Raw genomic sequence first — 21,880 nt, forward strand, 5'->3', positions numbered from 1 at the left:
GTATGTTTTATAATATTATAAAGAATCATGCTTAGGAATATAAGCTCCAAAGTTAGATAACCAAATTTGAATCACATTTTGCCCACTTGGTGCTTGAATGACTCTGTTACTCAAAGTTATTCAAAATGTATGTGCCTTAGTTTCTTCATCTTTTAAATGGAGACTGGTATACTACCTAGTACATGAAGTTATTATAGGAAAAAAAAGTTATGTACATGCAAAAGCACTAAGAACAGTTTCTGGAACATACTAATCATTCAACAAATGTTAGCTATTTCTACTATCTATTATTTTAATTGCCCGTATTTTAACTCAATATGATTTCAGGCCCAAAAAAGTTTAATTTCTTTTGAAAACTTTTCTATAACATTCAGGTCTATTTTTCTCCTTCAGTAACTACTAACTAGGGAAGGAGGCATCCAGAGAACCTTCTAATACTTCGGGATCATTGCCCTAACCAACAGTTCTCCTGGTAAATGTTCTGCTTTAGCAAAATGTGTGTCTCCAGATATATCCTAGACTAGTGAGAGCAAATGTACCACACACTGCCACAGAACTTCTTTCCTTGCTTACCAACTGGTGTTCGATAAAATGATTCAAAACTCAGTACTGGAAAAAAAAAAAAAAAAAAAGTCAATGAGCATTTATTGAGCTCACCTGTCTGCTGGAGACCCTGCTGATCTCAGCTGGGCTTCTGCATCCATTTGTTGATTAGCTGGAGGTCAGGTGATTCCGGCTCTTGTTTTCCTTTTGGAGGCAGCAGGCCAGGCGGAGTGTGTACATCATGGTGGTGGCAGAAGTGGGAGAGAGCAAGCAGCAACATGCAGGGTCTCTTAAGCCTATTCTCTGCGGTGCACTGCCACTTGTGACTCACTCTGTTGGTCAAAGCAGGTCACAGGATGAATCCCAGAGTCATGAAGTGGACATACATTCCTCGTATGGAAACTAAATGGAGGGAAAGAATATTGCTAAACAGTAATTCAACCCACCACACCCATGTAAACATTATTAAGTGGTCACAATATTCTTTTCCACTGTGCCTAAGTATAGCTTTTATATCCTTAGCTGCCACAGAAATTGCTGGTAAACCTGCTAAATATGAGGGAAAGAAAAAAAATCTGATTGAGACTTCCAGTTTTGCAAATTTTTAATATATTTTACAGAATAATATATCTGAATCTCAAACTCTATTTTCCTATAATGTAAAACATCACACTTATATTTTGAGAATGTTCTGTTCAGTTATTCAGTTGAGACTGAGTCAGTTTGAAAAACATGTACGTATACACTAAATATCAATGAAAATTGTCGTTAGATTTTAAAATATCAATAGTTAGCAATTACCTATATTTTGTTGTGTAAAGAGAACATTTAAAATATTTAATAGTAGTTTCTTACTTTTCATTTAAAAAGATCCATACCTCTTCACAGTTTTGAAACTAAGAACATACCAGAACATATATTAATGTTTCAATGCCAAACACCAGCTGCACAGTCACATCTTGTCCACGTATTTTAAACCATATTAATAAACCCTAAAACAATATGTATTTTTCATTTATTGTTTATTTTTGAATTAAGCTTTTAAAACAATTTCACTCTTTCTTATCTCAAACGGCTTTCTTCACATTTTAATTAAAATATTATCATTTGTTTCCTTGATATAGTGAGTTTCAACATTAAAAGGAAGTAAAATTTACATATTGAACATAAGAAAATGTAGTACTACAACTTGATTTTTATAAAATGAATACTGTATTTATATATATAACGTAAAATTTGATAGGTGTAATTACAGAAGACCCTCGAACAACACAGGGATTAGAGGCGTTGACCCTCCCAGCAGTCAAAAATCTGTGCATAATTTAGAGTCAGCCTTCTGTATCCATGGTTCCTTCCTAGCTACTGCTGAAAAAAACCCACGTATAAGTGGACCAGTGCAATTCAAACATGTGCTGTTCAAGGGTCAAATGTACAGTAAACTAGCATAGGAAAAGAGCGTTTTCCTGGTAAACCAATGCAAAATGCTTAAAGTGACCACAGTAAGAATGGCTCTCGGTAGAATATAGGGGTCTGAGGTCTTGGTAGAATATAGGGGTCTGACTTTTATCTGCAGATGAGTGTATTTGCAAGAAGTCATCTCTCAAATTGAGCACTTTCATGAAAAAAAAAATACTACCTCTTACCAATATGTCATTAATCAAACTACCGATCGCACTGTGTTAACTTCCTAAAAAGGTTAACTTTAAATTGCATGTAATTAAGTAGCATACATTTAAAAAGAAAACAGCCTTTCCACAAAATTTGCACAAGTAGAAAGCAATTTCAGCAACCCTCAGGCATACTTACTATAATATTTAAAGGGATTTTGAAAAGTAAAGTGAAAATGGACAGTTATCATGAAAGTAATTAAGTTTCCCGAAGTGGAGATGAATATATAACTGTAAAGTTGCCTCTGGATCTCTTAACAAATAACAAAAACAACTAATTTATCTTTCCCTCCTGGCCAATAATGCTCTTCATTCCCTTTATCCTTAGCTACAATTTCTGTATGTTGGAAACATGGTTGGAAAGCCAAAAGCTTCAGGACTTTCCTCGGGTCACTGGACTGATCTGTCCCTCCTCGTCCATTCCTCCAACGCTCATTCGGAGCCTCTGGCTCATTTCCCAAGGCCTCTCTGCTGGATGTCCTTTGCCCGCAATCATTGTTATAGAGGAAATGAGCTTAAAACTCATTCTCAGTGGTCCTGAGTTTAAGCCCTGCCTTTTGCTACTAGGCAGACATGTGTCTTTGGAGAAGGTAGTGAGGATCCCTGAGCCTCAATTTCCATCTAAACTGTAAAGGATGTGAGGAGATTTCTTTAAATTATTTTCAATGCTTGAATCACTTTGTAAACGATAAAGAAAAAAATTAAATGCCATAATGATGATGATGATGATGATTTCAGACGTCATCTTAATATTTTATTAACTAAATCTCATAACACTAAATGTTTACAATTGCCTAGGGTAAAGGCATACTAACTGTCCCAAGATAAATTCTTGTCTGGTATAATATTCCCTTTTGTTGAAATCTAAGGCAACTCAGCCAGCACTCAATAGATACAGTGATGTTGCCTGTGCCAGAGATTGCCTAGTTTCCCACCACGTACCTAAAGGCACTCATTTTCTCCTTAAAATCTTCGTAACTTTTCCCCTTTTGCCTTTATGAGCACTTTTCAAATTCTTAAAACATTTTCACCTGAAGATGTCAAAAGGCGCACCTATGACCTTTTACAGCGTAGCCAACCTGCCTTAATGACGACAGACATTCTAACCAAAATCCACACACTGCCCATATATTTCCACCCTCAAGATTTTTAATTAAATGATTTATTTTATATTTCTTAACATCCCTAGAGAAAGAGAAAAAGTGGCGAGCCCAGGAATTGAGATCCAAGCCTACATTCATTCAAACAACACATTTCATTTAGGAGAATGAATTGCAATAATTATTTCATTTCCTCTATATTCTACTCACTATTATTTAAATGTAAAATATAAACTCTCCTACTATTATGGATACTTGAGAAATGAAGGCAAAATCACCCAACATGTTAAGAAGAGACTGCACAAGGTAGATATTTCATAGTCTATCTTTAACCGAAAACATTTCATGCAATTTTTATAGTTCCCACGTGCAGCCTAAGCCCTGGCATAATCTGATCTAATGTGTTTTTATGAAGTGTATATATAGAATAAAAGGCATCTCTAATGACTGGACTGACAAAACTGTAAAATATAAGGTAGGGAAAAATCATCAATATTTAAGATGTATATACCAGTGGAAATTTGAAAGAATAAGAACTCGATTTAAAAAGGCAGCAGTTATCTGTATCAAAAGAAAATTAATTATTTTATGTGCAATGGACTCTCTTCCTTTCAGAAGAAGACTAACTTAAGATTGACCAAAATAACTTCACTTTCATGAAGCTTTCCAGTCTTCTTTTAAAGTTATTCAGAAAAATCAGAAGCCTTTTAAAATAATGTAAGTCAAAACTATATTTCATAAACCAAGGAAAACATACAATTTTAAAACATTAGAAAAGCAGGAGATTACATCTCCTTTAGGGATCTAGGGTAATGTGAGGCTAATGGTGCAGATACTCAAAAGTGCAGAGTTCACTGCTATCTCCTCTTTTTTTTAAGGTGTGAAAAATTGGAATGCAATTCAAAATAACCCATGGAGAGAGGATAATGTTAGAATTAACAATACTCATTAATCTTATTTATTAGTTTCATTATAGTGTGATTTACTAATTAACAGAGAGATAATAGTTGACATTTCCTAAATTCTCATTCCTTGGAGAATTAGCTGACTCATCATTATTTCTATTATACCTTTCATGCCTTTGTGAAAAGATTCTTTATGTGAAGGCTATAATTTTCCACTTATCTGTTTTTTTCCGGTTTAAGCAATTTATATTTGACATGCATAAAAAGTTTTCAAGTTCACCTAAGCATCACATCCTCCAAATTATAAAAGACATAAAAGACAACTTAAACATTCTACCATATACAATTCGGAGAGAAGCACAAAAGAGATACTTAGGTAAATGTTTCTAAGAACACAGTAGGTAATTTTCTCCATGTTCTTTATGCTACCAGTAGTTGACCAATGAGTCCGGAATTTCTTTCTTTGATTAAGGCAGCAATAATGGTGGCACCTTGCCTTAAACTTTCCTGTAGCTTCCGTTCATCCTGAAAGAAAAGATAAAACAATAATTATTTTAGAAAGAAAAGATATCAACACATTAAATTTAACAAGGACCTACTTTTCTTTTTAAAAACAATTTATTTTTTAAAAACTTTACAAACATAAATATAACATTGTATAAGTTTAAGGTGTACAATGTGATGATGTGATACACATATATACAGCAAAATCATTACTAAGTAGGGTTAGTTATCACACCCATCATCTCATATAGTTACCATTTTTTGGAAGGGGGGTGAGAACGTTTAAGATCTACTCTCTCAGGAACTTTGAAGTATACAATACAGTACTGTTAACTACAGTCACCATCTGTACATTAAATTCTCAGAACTTACCATCTTATAAATGGAAGTTTGTATCCTTTAACCAACATCTCCCCATTTCCTCCACTCCTTAGCCCCTGGCAACCACAATCACAGACTCTCTGTTTCTATGTGTTCAAGGAGACACTTTGCAAGGCTTGCTGTTCTTTGGGCTCAGCACTGCATAGAACTCAGACCACAGCCATTGTCCCAAATAAAGGAGAAACGCTTTTATAAGCACTTTCATTATAGAAAAAATATCTGCTGAAGGTACCGAAAAACGCAATGATACAATTTCAAAAGCTAATAATATGAAACAAAAGATTATTTTCCCTTAATCCAATACTGAAGACCAACTTTGGCTCTTCACGTAAGTGCGAATATTTCTTTGATGATACAAGCCTTCTCTTCTCCTTTTTTTTTTTTTTCCCTGAGGGTTCTTCAACAACAGACTTTGTTATAAACTGTGAGTACTGGTGTGGAGGAAAAAAAACAAAACAAAAAACCTGCTTGTTTTTGAAGTAAAGATCAGGCAGATTTGTGAAAAGAGTTATTTCACAAGTTGCTAAAATGTGATTTTCCCTTTGAAATCATATTGCCTATGAAATTCTGTTTTTTCTAATTATTTAGGCTTCTTGAAGGTATGAGGGGATGATAATATGAGGGGAAAATGAAAGTGGAAACAGAGTTAATATCTTAAGGTCCTTGGGTTATGAATTGTGCTAGGTTCAAAAAGAGGGATCTGGTAACCAATTTCTACATTTCGGCATCGTCCGTAATGCCTTATCCCAACATTCGGTATATCACTAGGACCCATTGTTTCTACCTCCTTAATGTTTCTTTTTTTTAAATTTTTTTTTTTTTTTTTAACTTTGGGTTTATTTATTTATTTATTTATGGCTGTGTTGGCTCTTCGTTTCTGTGCGAGGGCTTTCTCTAGTTGCGGCAAGTGGGGGCCACTCTTCATCACGGTGCGCGGGCCTCTCATTATCGCGGCCTCTCTTGTTGCGGAGCACAGGCTCCAGACGCGCAGGCTCAGTAATTGTGGCTCACGGGCCTAGTTGCTCCGCGGCATGTGGGATCCTCCCGGACCAGGGCTCGAACCCGTGTGCCCTGCATTGGCAGGCAGATTCTCAACCACTGCGCCACCAGGGAAGCCCCTTAATGTTTCTTGAATCCACATACTCCACTCAAACTGCCACTGCCAGCATAATACCTCTGGCCCTGAATTACTGAAACATTCTCATAGTCTCTCTGAAGTCTGTCCTCTTCTATCCTATTTCCCACACAGCAATGAAAATACTGATTTTACATAATAAAAATCTGATCACATCATTATCCTGCATAAAATCCTTTGAAGGCCATCTTTAAACTTCAGGATCAAGTATTAACCCTTTACCTGGAAGGTCGTTTATCCTTCCAGCCTCTTCTTACCATTCCCTTAAAATCACTCAGTTCTCCAAGCCATGTAGAACTGTTTAAGATTGCCCAATCAAGCCATTTGTCAAGCTTTCATCCCTTTGCACCAGCTAATCCCTTTGCCAGAAAAGCTGTTCCACTCCCTCTCCTGGCCTAGCTTACCCTAGTTACTCTAAGGTTCAACTCAGATATCAGTGACTCCTGAAATCTTCCTTGACTGCTGTTCTTCAACCCAATTTGAGTGAGGTAAATCTATACGTTTCCATAGCTATGAATTCCTCCAGCACACTGAATTCTAATAGTCTTTTTAGCTGGCCATCTATTCCACCAGATGATCAGTTTCTTGATGTAAAGAATATTTTATCTTTGAATATAAAAAACTTAGTTCAATGCCTAACACATGGTTGCCCTCCATACATTATAACAAATTCAAAGCAAAGGAGGCTTGACAATGATAGACATATGTTCACCCTTTCAGTTTGACTCATTTGTTAACAATGACCACTATTTGGTTACTTTGTTTACTCCTATTTACATATTTAGCCAGAAGTCTGGCAACAGTACAAAGAAGAATATTATCTTATCGAAGCCTTCCCACTACCACCATGCCTCCACTAGCCCAGGCCTGGGTTTCTCATCTATGATGATGGTAGTTAAGAGATCACCTCTGCTTAAACTACTCTTTCCCGTCAGTTTCCCTGATTGTGTTCTAAGAGGTGGAACTGGGGACGAGGCACAGGGCCTGAATGTGGCTACTTTGCCTCTTGTGAGTGAGTTTTAATGACATTTCAATAATGGATTTCAAATGCTGTACCGGTTTCCAGAATATCAAATCACATTAACAAATCATTTAAAAGCCAAATATGTTTGAGCTTAAAATGTGATTCACTTATATAGGAGCAGATATCATTCATGACACACCATTTATAAATATAGAAATAGTATTCTAAAACTGAATGAAATACAAACCAACTATAGATATGTATTTGTCACTCAATAATTAATTAATTACAATGTTGCACGGTATGATACACATCTACTCCCAAGTCTCATTAAAATGAGATATACAACAGATGATGATAATTAAGGTTTCCCATTCAAAAATAAACAGAAAAAGGCTATCTGTATAACCTCTTTGAAACCAGTTTACACTTATAATGAAAGCAGCATGGTAACAAAGAAATGAAGGGGGAAAACCTGTTTAAGATCCTAGGGCTAGAAAAATCGCATTTCTCTATCCTGGAATAAATCTTCCATGCTCATTTTGATTGCTCCACAACTTACATATCTTTAGCTACTAACAAATTTAAGTAAGATTGTTCTTTGAAAGATTACTTTGGCAATTTTTTATACGCATCATTTGGAAAGATTAGAATTCATGAGAAGAACCTATGTTATTCCACTAAATATTTGTTTTCCCTCTCTGCCTGACCTCAATCATTTCATCTTTGAAAAATATGGAATTTTAAGAGCTGATTTCAACAAGATGGTGAGACATACATATACTAAGAAGATTCTAGTATGTACAAAAATTAGATAGACAAACAATTTATGGATTTCAAACTCATTTCAAAATTCCATACCTCTATAAAAGTATTGATAACGTAAGTAAAAAATGCAAGGAAATAAATCTTTAAAAAGCATTTCCTGCTGAAAGTGGATATGCAAAACAGTGTTTTCAATCCTTGATGGAGATAGGGAGTGGAGGGGCAATACAGGTGGTCATTTTATTATCAATCATCTATATTTATGCACATGTATATGCATACATTCCTTTGTGTGCTCCAAATATTATATAATAAAAATGTTTAGTGTTAAAACTACGTAAGCAAGGTCAACATGAACACTGAAAAATCATGTTGATGGTATGCACTCTTGATATGCTATGATGAAATGGTATTTACCTCTGTGGTCTCCCTCCTCAAAACCCATAACGCCAGTCTAATCATGAGAAAAAACATCAGACAAACTCCAATAGAGGGACATACTACAATATATCTGACCAGTACTCCTCAAAATTGTCAAGTTCATAAAAAACAAGGTAAGTCTGAGAAGCTGTCACAGCCAACTGTGGAGACATGACAGCTGTCTCCTAAGGAGACATGAAAACTAAAGGTAATGTGGTATCCTGGAATAAAAAAAAAAAAATTTGGTAAAACCAAGGTAATCTGCATAAACTGTGGCTTAGTTGTTAATCATAGGGGAAATTGCACAAAGGGCACAAGGGAACTCTGTACTATCCTCTCAATTTTTCTGTGAATCTAAAACACAAAGTGTATTATTTTTCCAGAAAAGATGTGTTTAATCAGGTTCTAGAGTCAGATTGCTGGTATTCAAATACTGGCCTTCACAACTGGCAAATATCTTTGAGCAAATTATCAAAGTTTTATAGTTCTGCGTTTTTCATCTAAAACTGGGGTAACAATATTATCTACTTTACAGATTTTTCTGTAGGGACTAAACCAGGTAAGACATGTAAATCACAGATACCTAACAAATATTCTGTAATAACCGCTGTTAGAATTATTATTTTTATGGAGGGTACTGTTTCAGCCACAACACAGTAGCTGATAACACCTACTCACCATACATAACCATTAAATCTGGTAAACTCTATGTAAAAATGTCGTTTGCGGATCTAAGACAGTAACCAATGCATATCTACAGTCCTTGAAAGCAGAGACCATTCACCTCAGATGTCTTGTTGAGAGAATTTTTCGAAACTATAAAGAAGAGAAATAGAGTCCAAGTGAATGATGGTCTCTCTGGATATAAAAGACAGAGATTACAATTTAAAGTTGTCAAAGTGGCTCAGATTGTGCGAAAAACATCCCTGCGATGGGAGAGTTGCAAAGAAGTCCTAAAATTCTGCTGAAAATTCCCCTTATTTGGCCAATTCCTAATCGGCACTTGCACAGGTGGACTCCATAGGGCCTAGCAGAGAATAATTTCTGGGAAGCTAGAGCAATGAGCAGAGATTTTAGAAGCTGCACTGCACTTAGAAGATTAGATGTGAGGTAGGCTGGAACAAGGAGACCTTGGTGAACACCCATGGCCTTCAGCCGAGATCTCTGAAAGACCATGCCTATAACACAGGAATACAGACAAAACTGAACTAGAAATGCCCTAACAAAGCTTTAACAAGCTCCAGAAAAGCAAGTTGATTTCCCAGTAACACACATGCTCGCCAGAACAAATTTTAATATTCTTTGGAGGAAGCTAAAATAAACTAGAGCTTTTATAATGTTTTGTAACTAACAGATGGCATACAATAAAATATTACTTGACAAGTAAAGACCGCAAAACAGCAAAAATAAATAAATATCCATAAACAAGAGAAAAAAAAATCAATTTAAACAGATCCAGAAATGATCCATATATTGGAATTACCCTGCAAGGATTTCAAAATAACTACGATTAATATATTTAAAAAATAGAGGAAGAGAAGGAAACGTTGATGAAAACTGGAAAGTTTCAACATAGAATTGAAATCTCAAATAAAAAAACAATTTTTACAATTTTACAATATAATACTTGAAATTAAGAATTAATTGACTGATTTAATATGAGATGGGAAGAGCCAGAGACAATATTAGTGACCCTGAAGTGAAAAAATATCCAAACTGAAGCAAGAGAGAAAAATGGTGAATTACTACCATAATCATCTTATACCTTGTAATCACATTATTATTCCATTTCCCTATTCCTTATCTACTGACACACCCTACCACCATCACCAAGAAACCTGCTTGGAACATTTAGAAAACTACATATGGGTTATGTCAGCAGCCATGTCATCTGGGAATATTTACTCCATGAAACAAACAAAAAATTTGAAAAATGTTAACCCCATCCCTAGAAAACCAATGTGATGTAATGTACAAATATATGTACAGGACTAGACTGTAGGTAATATTGCTACAGTTGCGCATGAGAGGACAAGGGAATTCAGAGCATGGTAAGATCACATGAGGCAGGAATGTTTCCTCAGGGAGACAGAACCAAATGATGAGAGAAAGAGGAAGAAAATACTGTAGAGTCCAGGATGAACAAGAAATATTTTGGGACAAGAAATGGCTGATCCTTAGAGTGACATATCAATGTGATAAAGCTATTGTAAGAAGAGTGGGTACCCAAATTTTCACATTAAAAAATTAAGAAAAAAGCACCCAAATTAAATTCATCAGCAGTTCACTTACTATCTGTAACTCCAGCAACATTCATGGCTAGGCTTCAGGTTTATAGTAACCTTGATTTATACTCAGTCATAAAGAGCATAAACTGTGAGCATGGCACACCAATGTTTACATACCCACACATAAAAATCAAAAACATTCATTTAATTAAAAGAAGAACAAGAGGATATTTAATAAGATTATTAAAGTCTGCATTTTGCTTAAATCTAAATTATTGTCGTAACAGTAATTACTTCTTATCTTATTGTTCTGTTCACTTAAGAACAAGGTCAAATTTTTGAAAAACAATAAAAATTGCACTCTATCTTCTCATAAAAAAATAAAAATATAACTTCTAGCTGTAAAATACAACATTCACTCTTTTTCTTGGTTACAGCTGTATTATAAACTAGAAACTGGTCCTAAAGGAAAAAAAAGGATGTAGTAATCAGGTTTCTTAAATTACTGGGAGGGAAAATATCAAAATGTTAACGAGAGTTATTTTTGGATGACAGATTTATGGCTATTTTTATTTCATCTTTATGTTTTGCTATATTTTCAAATTTTTCATAATAAACACGCTTTAATAAGAAAAATAAGTTATTTTAAAACTTAGTTTCAAGACTTTAAATTCAGGGACTAAATTTGATTTGTTATCTCATAAAATCAGTACTTCATAACTGTCTAGATTTCCAGAGAATATTTATCCCCACCAAAAACTTCAAAATCTGTACAAAGAAAACATTTTTGTTTGAATATTGCAATTTTCAATAAAAGATTTCCAAAAGAATCATATTAATAATTCACAAAGTTATAGCTTATGGCTGATTTAGAGGTTAAGAAAGATATCATGGAAGTTAAGCTAAAAGTAACAACAAAAAATGTGTACTTAATTTTATTCAGCAGGTTAACAGTTGCTCATTGAGATTTTGAAGAGTTTCTCACAGTTGGGTTATTTAAATACCAGGAAGAATATTTTAAAAATCAATATAAAATTGCTGTTTTTAATTTTTTATATCCTTGAACTGAATTATTTAGGATTAGAAGTCACCATAGGTTTTAACCAGAAACTTGTCATATTTAGCTATTTCTCTATCACTTTGTAATTTCAAGATTAGGATGAAATATGCTATGCTTAGATGGGGGCTTCTCTGGTGGCGCAGTGGTTAAGAATCCGTCTGCCAATGCAGGGGACACGGGTTCCATCCCTGGTCTGGGAAGATCCCACATGTCATGGAGCAACGAAGCCCGTGCGCCACAACTACTGAGCCTGCGAGCCACAACTACTGAAGCCCGTGCGCCTAGAGCCCATGCTATGCAACAAGAGAAGCCACCGCAATGAGAAGCCCGTGCACCGCAACGAAGAGTAGCCCCCACGCAGCAAGGAAGACCCAACACAGCCAATAAATAAATAAGTTTATTTAAAAAAAAAAAAAAGATGCACAAAAGTTCTATTACCATTACCTTTTAAAAACAATTTTAAAATTACTCTAGAGTAATTAAGTCTTGTCAATGGAATCCTGTACTTTAGGTTTTTTGTATGAGATATACATATATGTATATATATAATTATTATTATTATTATTTTTGGTTGATGGTAGGTTTCTTTCCCATGGTTCTATCTATCATCTTCCATAGAGTAGTGAAGTCTCGATGCAAAAATTCTCATGGGACCTCTAAGCCTTTGGCAAGCTCTTTGGAAATCAGGGAAAGTGGATTTCTTTACTTTCACAGAAGATTGGGAATGAAATGGCACCTCCACTATTCATACCAGCTTTTTTCCCTGCTCCCCACCGTCTACCTCACAATTTGGACAAGTAATGCCTGCAGTTTCAGAAGTAAATGACGAAGAAGTAGCACCTTGCAAGTGTACAAGTGGTCAATTTTCTGTAATGCCATATCCTCAGAATTCCTTACTGATCCACTGTCCCTTTCAGTTTTCTCAAAGAAGAACTTTTGGCAAAACTATACCCAGTTTTGGCAAAACTTGAAGAACTTTTTAAAAGGTATATTTCAAAACATTAAACCCTATCATTGTACTACACAGATATCAGTACTTGAATTAAAGAGGTATAAACAAGTTTATGGTATGCTGTTAGAATCAAATTTATGTGGAGTTTGTAGGATCTTGTCTCAAAGAATGGCAGGAAAAGCTATGACATCACTGTTCTCCAAATCTTTATAGACAACCTAAAAGGAAATCTTTTGAGATTTTCATCTTCCATACACATCATTCCTAAAGAACACAATGTACTCTGTTAAAAGAAAATCTATAAATTTAAAATATACATATAAATGTATTATTTAGGCTTTAGATGTCTCAAGAGATTATAAAGATCTTTTGGAAGGGTAAACATTACATTGTCTCAGCAAATTCCATACCGAAAGCCTAATTCAAGTTCCATGAATTACAAAACTGTCCTGAAATTCAATTTCCTTATATTTTGGTATTAATATCTTTCTGCCATCCATCCTTATTTTGGTGAACTCATGCAAAAATTATCTAAATGCCACAAAATTTCAATCACTCTAAACAAATAAAACCTGTATCTATATATGTCTATATATCTATCCATCCATAACACATACAATATACAAAAATCCTAAGTTGTACAGTTTAGAAACATTTTAAGTTTTGTTACATTTGTAAGGTAATTAATATCGTATCAAAATAATTAGAGGCTAAATTTCCTTTCTGTATACATTTTGCTGAAATGGAAGAAAAAAAAATCTAATGGTAACACACTGTCCCCTAGTGGAGATGAAAAAAAAAGTTCATTATTTGTAAAATTCCAAAACTGCAGAAAAAAAGCAGTCACTTACTAATAGAGTTTGCAAAAAACAAGAGTCCTCTCCAAATGAAAAGTATTTGCCTCTTGCTCATTTGAGTGAAACAAATGTCTCCTGAAAACCTCGACAACAAAATACTAGTGAAAATGCACTTGAGTTTACTTATTAACATAAGTACCACACAGCACTTTTCATTTCCTTTATTCTCCATGCCTAGCACAAAGTCTTGCACATACCGAAGGTTCTCAGTAAATATTTGTGAAACAAGATAATTAAGAAGAAAGAATTGGTCAAGAAACCCTGAGGGGGCAGCACTGTTACTCTGCTGAATAAGAACAGAGACTAAAGATTAGGAAAGACCCAAACTATGCAGCTCTCAGAGCCAGAGTGCAGTGGGGTAAAACCTGGGCAGCCAAAAGCACCAGACATCTGGCTTGAGAACACGCATTTCATTATCGTGTCAGTTACTTCTAGATCTGGGACTTGTCACACTGTCATACTTTATTTTCTTACATCATTCATAATATCAATTCTCCCACTTAATAAAGTTGAAAAATCTGTCTCATACACAATGTCTCTTTTAATTAGCAAAAATGTTTTGATCCTATACAACTTACCCAACAGTTACCAAGTCCTGCTAGTTTTCTACTGTGATATCCCTCACCAGCTATACTCTGACCACTCTCAGTCTACATCCTTACCATCCTGTACCTAGATTCCTCTAGGATGTCCTAACTGGCTACTTCTCTCTGTCCATGGCTACGGCTCTAATCTCACTAGAACAACCATTTTCACTGTGTCAAACCCACGTTACTTTCAGCACAAACTTCATCTTAGTATTCAAGACTATTCACAATCAACCTAATCAATCCTTCTGACCAGTTTCCACTCCTTTACTATACAGAATCCACTTCTGTGGCCATACTGATACAATCACTGTTTTCTCTTCTCCAGTAAAATGGTTTCCCAATAATTGTCTTTCTCATTCACATCAATTTTCAAATACCTGGCTGTGATGACTTCCTCTTATGAAATCATTTATTTTACTACACATCAGTAATTTGCATTATCATAGTTTGCCTCACAATCTCTTACAATATCTTGTTAGGTTTGCATATGTATAGATCCTATTTTCTTAGCTAAATTGTAGACAGTAAAAGGCAACTCTCCCAAATTAAATTCTAAAATCAAATAAAGTACTATACCTATAGTAGGTACTCAGTAAACTAACCAGATTAATTTGCTAGTTAATTCTATAAATATCTGGCTTTATATATAACTATTAAGTCATCTTTGAAGCATCGATGTTTTTAGATAAAGGATATATCATTATAGAAATAACCCCCTAAAAATAAAAATAAGAAAAAAACTTGTATCTATACTTGGAAACTGAAAAGGTGTGAAAAACTATAAATTTGTGCTACATGATTCCTCTCCTATGAAAGCAAGCCTGGTCTCAGAGATAAGTGTAGGGACAATGATAAATTTACACTAACATACCCAAGTCAGGAGGATAAAGGCAGACAATGAGGCAGGCATTCTCTTATTTGAGGTGGTTGCATAAGCAGAAAATCTGTATACCAGGTGTTGGTAGGCAATGAGTCCTGTTTCCACAATGGGTGAGAAAAGATAGGGTGGACAGAAAGATTATTCAGAAGAGTATCTTCTTGAGTGGATGGCCCAGGCGTTAGTAGAAAAATGTACTGATAATTTCTCTTAGAGCATAAAGATTGGTTGAATTTTTCCCATAGAATTTAGATTCAAACTTACAAACTTAAATCAAGGAAAGATAACTAAAATAGGCCAATTCAAACATAACTTCTTGGAAGCAACATGTGTGTGTGTGGAAAGGGGGGAATTACTATTGAAATAGTTTTGAGCAGTTAAAAAAGAAAAAGATGTCTGGTTAATGACCATTAGACTCTTAAATATTGGTTAGATGGGTGAATAGTTAGTATCCAAAGTTTTAATCTCAAAGTTCCACAGAAAAATATTTACCATTGTATTAAAAACTCTATTTCCTTCCAAGAAGAAGACTTTCAATTGCAACTTACATAAAGAGTTCTATCCTGACCAGAATGGTGCCAATTTTTATCAGTCTTAACTAGCAGATAATTAGCCTGACAAAGTTCCCTCCCACAATGAAGAGCAGAGTTCTTTTTCATGGAGAAGGACACATGGTAGAAGATTACCTATAGAGCTTCTTCCTAATAAGAAGGTAGATAAAAATCAGCAGATATGTGAAACAATTTTCTAGGTGGAAAGAACCTTCTGGAATCATTAGAATTAACTATATTTCTCTGAAATGATGTTGCTAAATGAAAACAACAAGATTCAAGAAGATACTTTGAACATAGAAGTGGGAACAAAGTAGGAATAATTTTACATCTCTAGACATTCATGTAGATATTAAGTAAATGTATTTGAATTAAATATCTCATTGGAAGTGGTATACAACCTACCTATTCTATATAAATTTGACTTAGATAAATGGAAGACAGACTTGAAATTTTCTAGAACTCAGAAGAATAAAAGACTTAAAATAATAAGAAGAGAGTCAAGACATTAATTAAAGAACCAAATTGTATAAGGGAAACTTGGGGAGAAGACACAGATAATACAGAAGTCATTATAAACATGTAGAAGAAAATTCCCTGAGTTGAAGAAAGACCAGCGTCTGCAGATAGACAGGTATCAATTTAGACCCTTGCAAAATTAGTGAACGAACCCCCCGCAAAAGAAGCCATATTCTGATGATACTTTCAAATTTAAAGATAAAAATTCAACAGGCTACATCAGGCAATACAGATTATTTTCAATAGATAAGAATGGCTGATGTGTAACTTCTCTGAAATATTAAATACCCCAAGAAAATGGGATCTAAGGAAAAGACTGTTACATAGGAATCCTGGCTAACTGTAAGAAGGACAAAAAAGGAGACATTGTGGGATATGCAAGGGCTCTGAAAGCATACCCATTAGCAGAGTCTTTCTTTAAAAAAAAAAAGGAGTACTTAAAAAGTTAACTTATTCAATAACGAAATAAATGAGGAAAAAAATAAGAACAAGACTCCTTTCAGTGACTGTATTTCAGGAACTTACCTGATACCAGGATGTAAGTTATATATTAAGATATGAATAGAGAGATGTTTTTTCCCTTAATGGAATACATAGTTGGGCAAGTCAGACAAACACATAAACACATATATGCATTCACAATAACAAGTTATGAAGAAAACAACAAACCAGTTTAGTATCAAAATGAAACCAGCATTAGAATTTCTAGGCACAAAATAATTTAAACCTATGTAAAAAAAATCTACATAAACAAACATGGATCCACAGAAATGAGCAGTCTCTTAATCAAGAACAGACTTGAAAAGTAAGAAATACAACTTTTACAAATAAAAAACATTACAAATTTAAACCAAAAACAGCCTCAAAGGATGGATCAAACAACAGATTAGACACAGCTGAAAAGAGAATTACTGAAACTGAAGACAGAATTGAAGAAATTACTCAGAATTCATATTAGAGAAGACAAGAAATGGAAAATATAAAGAGGTTAAGAGATTTGGCAGACATGATAAGAATGTTTACTATATATTTAATCAGAATCCCAGAAAGGGAGGATAGAGACAATGGGGAGAAATAATATTGCTTAAAAAAGTCCAGAATTTATAGCACATAGGAATTCATTCATAAAGGAAACCCAATGAATTCTGAAGTGGATAAAAAGGAAACTCAACAAGTAGACAAATTTCAGGGAAACCATGGAACACTAAACATAAAGACATGATCCTAAAGCAACTAGAGAGAACAAACCAACGGAGGACCAACAGTTACACTGACAACAGTTTTTCTCACAGCAATAATGGTAGCAAGAACATACTGGCATATCTGCAAACTGCTAAGAATAAAAGCAAAAAAACAAAAACAAAAACAAAAAAAAACCCCAACTCCCTCCAAAAAAAACCTATCAACCTAAAATGCATATACCTCTTACCCACGAACATCATTTATCAAAAATGAAAACAGAAGATGGGCTCCCTCAGATAAACAAAACATAAAATTTTATTCCTAAAAATACTATGGCACTAAGGGATGTACCTCAGGTGGAAGAAAGATAATTTCAGAAAGACAATCTAATAAGTCAGGAAGGCATGGAATATAAAGAAGTAGCTTTAAAATGAGTATATAAATCTAAAACAAGAAATGTCTTAAGAAAAAAAATAAAAGTAACATACTATTTTTGAAATATTTTGTAAGCCTGAAATTATTTCAAAAATTTCAAGATGAAAAGTTATTAATAACAGAGAAAAAAACTAGTGAAAAACTAAAATCTTAATTCAACAGTTAAGAAAAAACATGAGAAAAGTAGAACAGACAGAAAGCAAAAAACAAGGTGAGAGTAACCACTCCAAATACTTTTTTTAATTTGAATAAATGTAAATGACTAACTAAGCCCATGGGTAAAAACACAAAGATTGTCATGTTGGATTAAAAACTAAACACAGCTACATGGCCTTTATAATAGCTACACATAAAACACAAGGACACACACAAAAGGCTGAGAGTCAAGTGACTGAGAAGGGTAGATCAGAGAGGCACTAACCCAAAGAAAGCTCGGTTCACTGTATTCAGTATATTCACTATAAAAATACAGACTTTAAGACAAAAAGCAGTATTACAGATAGAGGGTCACTACAAAAGTTATAAAAAGTTTCCTTTACGAGAAGCACTTTTGGATATTGGGGGAAATTACAAACTCCATTTTGGACAAATCTGAGATTTGAGCGAGACATTCAAGACAAAATATCAAATAGGCAGTTATGAGTATAGAGCACAGAAAATAGTCATTTTCAAATGAAGGTTATTTAAAACCATATGAGTGGGTGAGAATTCTGGGGGATCACACAGGACAGTGCTCTAAGAATCTGCAGCATTTAGGCATCTAAGAGAAGTAAAGAAGCTGGCAAAGAGTCTGAGAAGGAGCCGACGTACTTTGCAGGAAGAAATCAGGAGTGTGATATTTACAGAACCTGAGATAAAAGGGTCATAAAGAAGAAAATGATACCTAGTTGTCCATCAATATTTACAGATTGTTATAGAAAAAAATCATTCAGTTATACAGAGAGAAGGATAATTATTTTAATGGATTATAAAGCAAAGCAATGCTTTAATAATTAATAATTATTCTTCAAAGACAAGGTTTTTTAAAAAATATGTAAACCACATCACAAAATGTTGGAATATGAAGAGGGCTGAAAGTCATACTGAATTTCTTATTTTACACAGTCAAGCCAATATATATTAAATTATCACTGATTTTAAGTTAACAAGAAAGAGAAAAAGTAGATATGCATATAAAACTCAAAAAACAATCAGTAGTAGTATGAAACAGGATACCACCTTACAAAACCACTAGGGAAAAAAAAAGCAAAGAAAATATCACACATCCTATGAGGTAAATTCCATTAACTAGAAATTTAAAACCAAGGCAGCTTGAGTAACTTGTCCAAAGTCACACAGATAATGACTGAAAAATACAGACTTGAAATCAGGATCAGAATATAGAGAGTCCAAGCACTTAACAACTTTAGGGATAATCTTATCCAAGAAAACATGCTTCTCAATGACTAAAGTTTAGACCCATTAATTTTTTTGCTCAGTTTAATATCAACTTAAAAATATAATCCCTCCTGCGGTTTTTTAATGACTCAGCAGCAATAAGTTGGATGTATGGTGTAACACACAGCATGGTACGCATGCCCTGCCCCCAAAACAGCAAAATAAGTAAATAAATAAAAACAACCAAATTAATTTATGTTTTATGATGTGAATATAAACTGATGAGAGAATTAAATCTCTTGGGTCAATAATAATAAAAAGTCTAACTTGGAAATTGGAACACTGCGGAATTTGTGACATCCAGACAAAAGGTAGAAGCCAGCATTTTTCAGTGAATATTGATGGAGGAATAAAAAAGGAGTTCTGTAAAACAGATGTAGGGGACATAACACAAATATTTATTGAGTCAAATGTCACCTTCGCTTATAGTTTATGTTGTCACACATATACATTGCAAAGGTAAGCAGGAAGCCTTGTCAATTTCAGGAACTATCACGCCACAAAATGATAAGCCATAGCAAACAACATATACCAGAGTCAAATTGCTAAAGCAAAGGCAAAAATTAAAATTTAAACCAAAACATACATTGATTTGACCGTCATGGTTGGTTGGGTTTGGCATGATCCCTGGCAGGATCTGTTTTATATTGAGACATGATGAACGTTTGCTTTCTGTGCTGACATGTTTTCAGTGAGGTGTAGAACACAGAAAAGGGTAGGCAACATTTTAATTATTTCTCCAGCATTATAATAAACTGAAAAAGATCTGGGGAGAACACAAATAAGCAGCACATTAGAAATCTCCTGTGGCACTCTGGAAACCTTACAAAGGAAGCACTAACATGTTTTCCATTCACCCAGCCTAAGGCATAATTCTCCAGTTTCCTGGATATACTAATTTCATAAAGAATAATTTAAGTGTTATATAGAACACACACGATCAAAAGGAAAAGAAAACCTACAAAATCTTTCTTCCTTTTAATTGTTTATTCATTCTGATTGGGATTGGAAGGCCTTTAAAAGACAAATAAATGCCTGGTGGCTATAAATAATTAAAATACTGGCAGAGAGGAGTAATAATTACAAGAAAGAAAATGTCTGTCTGGATTATATACATGTCCAATGAAAACAGCAAGAGACACTGCTGTATGGTGAACACTAAATCATAAAAGCAAAAATGATTGATAATCTTTATAGGAATATATTAAAAGACATTTAAAAGTAAACTCAAGTTCAATGATAGGAAGTTCTTATAAGTAATTATGTACATCATTCTTACAGGAAATACAGTCCTCTCACAGAATGAAATATTTACTTCTGTGACTTGATAAATGAAAGGAAAACTTGCACTAAAAAATCTAGCCTGCTCAGATTTGTTTTGTTTGGATTCAAGCATTTTACTTGGAAATAAGTTCACATCACTGCAGGATAAAAACAAAACAAAAATAAAAACACACAGAGATTACCTAAGAAGACTGTAGTTTATAGTGACATTCTTCTGGATATTATATGTCTCATTTTTAAAAATAAGCATTGTGAATTTCAGGGAATGAAAGCTTGGGGAGGTTTTTCTAATTATTATGGAAAAAGCCTTGGGTTTTGTTCTTCACGGTCTCAATAATCAATACTGAAGGGACATCCTGATTTACAATCATTATGTTCCTTCTGAGGTAAAAATTTCTTGTACATCTGTTTATAGCATGTTATCTTTTTGCTTTCAACTAGTTATGTGCTGTTTAGAAGGAATAAAGTGGATGTTTTATGAGGGAAACAAAATACAAATGTTTAATCAAAGAGTAAACAATTCCTTGGTTTTGACTAGGCACATTTTATTTTTTATTTCCTATTTTAAGAATTTTTTTAACCATTAAAAAAATTGACGTATAGTTAATTTACAATGTTGTGTTAGTTTCAGGTGTACAGCAAAGTGATTAGTCATACATATATATATTCCTTTTCAGATTCTTTTCCATTATAGGTTATTACAAGATATTGAGTATAGTTCCACTGTGCACACAGTAGTTCCTTGTTGTTTATCTATTTTATATACAGTAGTGTGTATATGTTAATCCCAAACTCCTAATTTCCCTTTTCCCCCTAACTAGGCACAGTTTTCAGAGAACACAAGATAGTGTGGAGTTTTTAATGTCTCATAACATTAGTCTGTTTGCTTATAATAGGCTTATTTATCCAAAAAAAGGGAGTTATGGGAAGATTGTAAATATGATGGATTAATACTATATTTTAATATACTTAACATTTAAACTAAGAAATGACACTAAGCTTCTCAGGACTTACTCATCTGCCCTTCTAAAAAATTAATTAGTAGTCATTCCCTGCCATGTGATATGTTGGTAATTCCTAGGGTATATAAAACAGCAAAAAAACAGTTTAAGTTATAGAAGAGGAATACTGAATATAGATGAGCCGTAAGGGACTCAAATTTCAGATAAGTCCAAAGGCAAACTATGTTAGACTCACGAGGACCTACTTGTTTGTTGAGAAACAAGACTCAGAATCCTCAGTAACTTAGAGCTTTGTCCAGCAACATACACTTTCACATCAACCACAAGAGGCCAAGAATATATTTTAGAAATAACCGTTTTATAGGTCTTAGCAGAGGATCGCCCAACATGCTAGGCCACCCAATGGATATCATGTGATGGTAATGATGAACTCTAAAATATGGATTGTATGCCAAGCTGTATGGTGCTTAAGAGACGTGGGAAGAAGTCACCATGCCACGTTAAACTATGAATATCCATGGATTGGGGATTTAAAAGGAATATCGAATTTGTGGGGTTTTAA

General features: G+C 34.1%; 1 protein-coding gene across 1 annotated transcript in view; it reads right to left on the reverse strand.

The window, feature by feature from the left end:
• Positions 1-1,548: 1,548 nt before the first annotated feature.
• The window catches only part of CRPPA (CDP-L-ribitol pyrophosphorylase A), a 324,671-nt gene continuing 304,339 nt past the window's right edge, over positions 1,549-21,880 (reverse strand). Inside the window, exon 10 of the mRNA XM_007164884.2 lies at positions 1,549-4,740. Coding sequence (XP_007164946.2) covers positions 4,636-4,740 — 105 coding nt within the window. The 3' untranslated portion in view covers positions 1,549-4,635. The remainder of the gene's footprint in view (positions 4,741-21,880) is intronic.

The sequence above is a fragment of the Balaenoptera acutorostrata genome, chromosome 7 (genome assembly GCF_949987535.1).
Source record: "Balaenoptera acutorostrata chromosome 7, mBalAcu1.1, whole genome shotgun sequence".
NCBI lineage: Eukaryota > Metazoa > Chordata > Mammalia > Artiodactyla > Balaenopteridae > Balaenoptera > Balaenoptera acutorostrata.